This window comes from Pteropus alecto, unplaced genomic scaffold (genome assembly GCF_000325575.1).
Source record: "Pteropus alecto unplaced genomic scaffold, ASM32557v1 scaffold141, whole genome shotgun sequence".
Lineage (NCBI taxonomy): Eukaryota > Metazoa > Chordata > Mammalia > Chiroptera > Pteropodidae > Pteropus > Pteropus alecto.
Genome location: NW_006430459.1, coordinates 466953 through 473921, shown reverse-complemented (window position 1 = coordinate 473921; position 6969 = coordinate 466953). Strand labels below are relative to the sequence as shown.

Genomic DNA, 6969 nt, shown 5'->3' with positions numbered 1-6969 from the left:
GAGGGAGTTTCAAATTCAAGGCTGAAGTTCAGCCGACAACCATCCCAGGATGACTACTAAATTGCCCCCGCCCCTGGATGGGCCCATCACCACAGTCCATGCCTACAGCCATCTCCCAGGCACCTTTGGTTCTCTGCATCCAGCTGCTGGCAGCCAATTCCCTGGGCCATTTCCACACACCACCCACCTGCTTGGGGCTGCCTCCAAGGTCAGGCTTACAAGGCGACTAGAATAAAGGGATGACTTCGAAAGGCTATATACAACCGTCCCTGCAGATCACTAGTTTTCTATGTCATGTTCTGTTCTCAGCGCATCTCTAAGGCACCTCACACGTGTCCCTTCAGGACAAAGCGGAATGCTCTGCACGTGCAGCTTATCTCACGATTGAGCACTTTCCTACCTCAAGGCACTAAAATTATCGCTTCCTAGGACTCTAGGACTACGGTCAACTTCTTCTGCATCTTTGATCCAAGGGATAGGAGAGATGGGCGGGGAGAGGGAGAGAGGAATGCTTGGGGACCGGGGGACGCCGCTCCCGGAAACAGGGATTGGAAAGAAACAAGTCACTTAATCAGCCTGGCTAAATAGACCCCTCTTCCCCATGCGGGAAGAGGCCAAGGGAAATCTGGTTGTTCTAGAAGACACACTAACACGGATACGTTTGCTTGCACGGGTATTCCCTTTGACACCCATTGACATCAGAAAAATAAGCATAGACATGCACACGTGCACTTACGCACACACAAAGAATACACCCACGTGTGCACACACAGGCGCGCACATACCCTAAGTCACAAGGGGTGCACACAGTCACATACGCATCCACACGTTGTCACGTATGCACTCTTACACACACCGTGGAGATTTACACCAATATACACACAGGTCTACATCTTCTCCAACAGTTATATGTGAACAGAGAACTACTCTGATGCACGCACACACCTCGATAGACACAGAAACACGGTTAACAACGGTAAGTGGCTGAGAGCTGCAGGGGAGGCTGCCGGGGGAGGAGCGGGGCACGCACACTGAGTGCTTGGCAAATCTCATTCTCCCACGGCCTCCACCCATGAGGCGGAGCTGCTTGGCAAGTTGGAGCGCAATCTACTATCTCCTGCCCCCTTAGGAGTCCCACTGGGTGGCAGTCCCCGTGTTCCGTGTGTTCGGGTCACGCTGGTCACCAGCCTCTTCCTGCGGACATGCTCCACGTGCTATATAGTATGAGGTCTGGTGCCTGGCAGATAAGCAGAACCCGGGGGAGCACCCCTTTTAATAAAAGTGGAGAGAAAGGGGGGCACCTCAGTTGAGAGTCTTCAAGCTCCAATTTTTTCCCTCGGAACACTGGGGACAGTGTGCTTTGCCTTCTCTGGCTCACAGAGCTCCTGTGACGGTCTGATGACGTGATAGGTCGGTGAGCTAGTTGACACTGTGCACTAGACAAACAGAAAGGATTAGTATATATAGATTCACGACACTCGTTCGTCCGCTATTCTAGATCAGATGGCAAAGCAGCGAGTCGGAACCGAGCGCTTGCTCTGTGACTAGTGATCAGCTCGGTATCCGACTTAGATGTACCAAGTCCCTATTGTCAAGCATTCCGAAGTGGAAATATAGACGAGAGAATTCCAGTCCCTCCCAAGACACCAGTTCAATCTGGGTCATGTCCAAGCACACGTCACTCACCTCCCCCGTAGCCCCCCCCAGCTCGTGCTGGGAACACACACTCACTTGCCCTGACATCTTGCTCAGCACCCCTGACTACCCATCTACATTCCACTCCCAACCCCACACCACAACACCACACTCAAAATACAAAAAAAATACTGGGGAAAAGGCACTTTCAAAATTCAAGTTCCCTAGAAGCCAGTCCCCTGCCCTTCCAAGCCCAACGTAGCTTGACTTTTTCCCCCTTAAAACCCTAAGCAGCAGGTGAGCAAGGAACATAATCCCTATGAGGAAAAAAAAAAAAAAGAAGAAAAAAATAATGAAAAAGAAAATCTAACACCTCGGGGGGCCAGAAAAGCCGCCGGAAATGTTTGTGCGCGGGGCTCAGCTCCTTCCCCCGTCAGCCAACCGGGCCCCTTTTCTGCCTTCTCAACATTTCCAGAGGCTTCTCTGTGCTTGTCAGCTGTTAGAAGTCTTTGAAAAGGGGAGTCTTTTAGCAGAAAAGGAAAATCAGTGAGCGATCTACCTCCAACTCCTCCTCAACCTCTCTCCTCCTCACCAGAACACCTCCTTTCCAGCTACTCCCCACCTTGCGTTGATAAAAAAAAAAAAGAGAGAACCGATCCGACTGCTGGACTAACCAAAAATAAAACGAAAAAAGAAAAGGCAAAACCAAATCAAAAGAGACTGTGAAAGGAACACAGCCCAGTGGCCTTGCTGCTCTGGGGCGCTATGGGACTAAATGACATTCTTCCCCCAGTAAACAATGTTGAACAGCACAAAGGCCAGAGGGAACAGGACCTGGCACCACCTGTCGATATTAGGGATGTAGCGAGGGCGAAAGATCTTGTGCACAAGCCTCCTGCCACAGGACTGCCCAGGGCTTGGGGGAGAGCTATCATCAGAACCGAAATCGCTATCCTTCTCTTCATCAAAGGCCCTGAAACTATCACGCTCCCAGCTGCTGTCATCGCCATCATCGTCGCGATGGAGATTCTTCTCAACGTCAGGGTGGTCGCGCTTAACGTTGACTCTTCTCGATATGTTAAAGACGTCATCAAGCTTCTTAGGGCCACTGATCGTTTTACGCGCGGCAGACTTCTGGCGGCGGTCGAACAGATGCCTCCAATTGCGGTCGTGGGTCTTATCCAAGCTGATGCTCTCTCTAGGGTCGTCTGCGTCACGGGTCCCGGCACGGCCGCGTTCTTCGGCACGCCTGAAGACGTTAACGGGACGAACTTCGCTACTGTCATCGACGTCGCTGTCGTAAATATCACACTGAGGCACGCACTGGTCTGAGCTGGAGGACAGATCATTCAGGCTTTCTTGGGTGGCCAGCCGGCACCGGCGCGAGGTAGAAGACAGCGAGCTGAAGCTTTCCGAGGAGGCCAGCGGGGCCCGCTTGGAGATGGAGCTCAGAGAGCTGAGGTTTTCTGGGCTCGCCAGGCGGGCCCGCACCGGTCCGGAGTGAGAAGAGCTGCTTTCGTGTTCGATGGTAACCTGGTCATTCTTTGAGGAGGCAAGTGGAGAGGGACTCATGAAACGAGCAGGTCTGAATCCTACGTGAATAAGCACTTTCGGGGAGGGGGGGGCCCTTCCTCATCAGCACTTGCAATGTGATTGGCGATCTCTTCCCCTGACAGAATCACCTCTCCCCTGGGGTCTCCGGGGTGCAAGGGGCTGAGGAGCAGGACCCGAGAGGCTGTTGTCATGTAAGGGAGGGCCCTGGTGGCTGCCAAGCCCGTTGTGTCCCTGGGGCAGCTGCCTCCTCTGCAGCGCTGTGCGGGCGGACAGGGTGAGGCCACCACAGGTAGGTGGGACCGGGCTCCCTGTGAAGGAGGGCGGGGTGCTGGACAGCAGCTAATGCCTCGCAGGGCTTTGGGAGTTGGAAGAGCAAAGGAAGGAGGGGCAGGCCAGCCTGTCTGGTGTCTGCCTTTTCCTTTCAGCCTCTCTATGTTCCCTTTCCCGCTGACTGCAGCGTCTGCCCTGGGAAGCATGCTAAGTGGACTGGGTTTGAAGGCCAAAAGGTCTGAAGAAATCTAGCTCTGCCACATACTAGCCTCATGACCTTGGACAGACCGAACCCTATACACGAGTGATGATAAATTCTACTTCTTTGTTATCTGTAGCCGGGGGGAGGGACGCATGCACACGTGTGTGTTTATTAAACGAACTACTAAGAAGTGTGAAAGGGTCAAGTGCTAAGCTTAGGCTTAAAGAGGCACTCGGGGAAAGCTGATCAGTTAAAAAGGCAAACCTTCGGCCCCGCCCCCCGGTAGCGATAGCGGGCCATGATTCTTCGGGCTCTCCTGCGCTGCTTGTAAAGGCGCCGGGACCCTCTGCGGCCGTAGAAGACATAGTTGATGTAGACGTATTCCAGCAAGGACAGGAACACGAAGAAGAAGCATACGACCATGTAGATGTCGATGGCTTTGATGCAGGAAAACTGGGGCAGTTTATTCTGCAGATGTGAGTTGATGGTGTTCAGGATGAGCATTGAAGTCAGACCTATAAACAAGATGGAGCAGGTTAGTCTCCTCAGGTGGCTGCAGCTCTTGGCAAGCCATCACGCCCATATCCTACAGGAAGGGAGCAAAGGCCACCTGAAGGGGTTCAGCTCTCTAGGCCGGGGGCCGTGGCTCAGGTGTTCTCTGCTCCTCGGTCCCCACCTTCACGCCCAGCCTGCCCATCGATGTTCCTGTGACTTCCCGCTGCTTTTAGGATCAAGTCCAAACCTCCAGCTGTGGTTTCACAATGACTGACAATCCCAGCCCCATCCTGCCCTATAATGGCCTTTTCCCCTCTGGCCTTGCAGTCCCTGGGCTTTCTTAAATGAGATCACGTCCCTAGAAAGGGTTTAGGAACCCTAAAACATTACACAAATATAAAAGTTTAGTGTAGCACGTGCTCCTAAAGGAGGCTGAGGACTCTGCCCCACAGATGAAGGAGAAACCAGACTTAGACACGCTGCATTCTTCAGCGTGGGGCCAGATAAACTTACGAGCTGACTTTTTAGGCCCCTTATCGGTACTGCTCAAAAACTTTTAATGCTCCCCATCGCTTAGACGTGACGTTCCAACTGGAATTTTAAGGTCCTTCCAACTCATCCCAGCCTTGCTTCCTGCCCCTCTCCCCACTTCCCCAGCTCCCGCCCCAAGCACCCAGTGACTTAGCCCCATGTTAGGGCCCCTGTGCCTTTACTCAAGCTATTTCCTATTTTAGGGAATGCCAAGTCTTGTGCCTCCTATGAGTCTTCGAAAAACCCAGGTGGCGCAAGACTTTCTTGGTGCGATTTTAGCCAACGAGACCTGGGTCGCTTCCTCCTCTGGGCTCCAATGGCATCTGTCTCAGCACCGCCCTAAACACTCATCGAAAGCAGCTCCTGTGGAAGTTCTCCGCTGCCTGGTAGGGAATTTGGATACGCTGCTTCGTCAACGTTTGTTTTGTTGCATTTCTGATCTATGTTTAGGACTGACTTCTCCATTCATTTATGTAGCCAGAAAACAATGAATTCTGGTACTTCGGGCCCAACATACGAAAATCCCAGCCCTGAGTTTTTTTTTTTTTTTTTCACTCCTGTCTCCAACACTGGCCTCTCTGATGGAGACTGGCCCGAGTACCTGTCCGAATGCCTGTGGGGCTGTCCCCATCTCGTTTGCTTGCCTGTGCAGTCACACTGCTCCCCATGCTCTTCCCTTCCTCTCAACTTTTTTTCTAAGCTAGGTGGCCCGAGTTCCTTTCTGGGATGGGGGTGGGGGAGGACGTACCGACTGTCACCCTGGCTACAGGGCATTCATAGTTCATCCAAAATGATACCCAAGAGGCAGCAGTGGTGAGGACAGTGGGCCAGTAGACCTGCACGAGGTAGCTGAAAATGTCCCTCTGGACCAGGAACTTCAGTGTCAGGCGCTCGTAGGAACCTGGCAAGGAGACATGCTGGTGTCAGCGCTGTGGGGGTTTTCGGCGTGAAGTACAGGACAGAGGCGCAGAAACCGATGGGCCGTTCAGCCTCTGCTACTCCAGAGCCTGGGCAGTCTGCAGACCTAACCCCATTTGCTGCCTTAAGGCCAGTGACGATGGCATCTGTCAGTAGGCCTGTATGGCACAGCAAGTCTGCTCTCTCCTTCCTTCCTCTATGTCAACTGAAGTTTTGAAAAGGGACAGACGTGAGATGTTTCAAAGCTACGCATCGATGGAGGGTGAGGGGCTGGCCCGAGAGGACACCGTTTTTATCAAGAGCACGGACCCTTTGCGCTGGCGGAGTCAGTGCTGACCACGTGCTTCCACGCGTTTCTTAACTTGCAGAGAGTAAGCCCTTGGGACTTTATAAAGGAGGTTTTGGAAGGTTCCAGAACCAGAAAGAAATAGGCAAGGAGGCGTCCCCAGGACGTTACCAGGGTAACAAAGGAGACAAGAGACAGGGGGCAAAGAAATGGTGAGACCCACCTGTGTAGAAAAGCACCTGCTTGTTAGACATCGTCTTCCCCAGGAAGCTGAACTGAGGGATATGTAGGTCCTCGGTCCCCTGGATGGCGTTCTCATGGCCTTCCCAGTACAACACGATGTCGTCGACCGTGTAGCCATCTGGGACACGGAGGGAAACAGTGTCAGTCAGTCTCAGGAAGCAGGCACGGGCAGAGTTCACAGCAGTGCATTCTGTGGAACCTCCAAAGAAAGGTTGGGACCTGCACTTTGGGGAGTTCCTTTGTGTTTCGCTGAGTCTGAGCATGTAGGAGGGGGACACTTGGAAACAGAACTCCCAGTTTGGGGTTTGTCAGCCAGGAAGGACAGCAAGTGACGAGATGGGCTCCGAGGCACGAGCTTGTGCAGTTTCCCCATGGGACTATTGACACCTTGTAAAGGCCACCTTTCCCCAGATGTCATGTACATGTCTGTCTGTCTGTCTGTCTGTCTGTCTGTCAAAGAGAGAGAGAAAGCGGAAAGGTGGAAGTCGGGGAGATGTGGGGGTCCCTCTCTCACTGTCAAGTGTGCCTTTGCTTTCCTGATGGCTGCGACTCCAGGTGGGGATGCAGGGGCCATGGGAGGTACACGTACAGCTCTCCACCTCCAACTTGCAGGTATGCTTGTCCATAGGGAATTTTTCCAGATTCATAAAACAAGCCGCCGTGGTGGTGAGTCTGCAAAGGAAAAGCGAGAGGGAGGGAGAAGCAAGTCAGGCCAGGCGAGTCGCCACCCCGAACACCGCAGGCAGAGGCGCCCCAAGGACTGAGCTGCCCAGCACCTTCCCATACTTCCTGCGCTGGAGCCGGGCCCTCCCTCCCTCCTTCCCTCTCTTCTTTC

General features: G+C 53.2%; 1 protein-coding gene across 1 annotated transcript in view; it reads right to left on the bottom strand.

Moving 5' to 3' along the window:
- Positions 1–2406: 2406 nt before the first annotated feature.
- GABRQ (gamma-aminobutyric acid type A receptor theta subunit) overlaps positions 2407–6969 on the bottom strand; it is a 14759-nt gene continuing 10196 nt past the window's right edge. The window contains exons 5-9 of the mRNA XM_006904796.1: positions 6724–6806; positions 6115–6252; positions 5436–5588; positions 3926–4176; positions 2407–3177 (exon numbers count right to left, since the gene is read on the bottom strand). Of these exons, the coding sequence (XP_006904858.1) occupies positions 2407–3177; positions 3926–4176; positions 5436–5588; positions 6115–6252; positions 6724–6806 (1396 nt within the window). The remainder of the gene's footprint in view (positions 3178–3925; positions 4177–5435; positions 5589–6114; positions 6253–6723; positions 6807–6969) is intronic.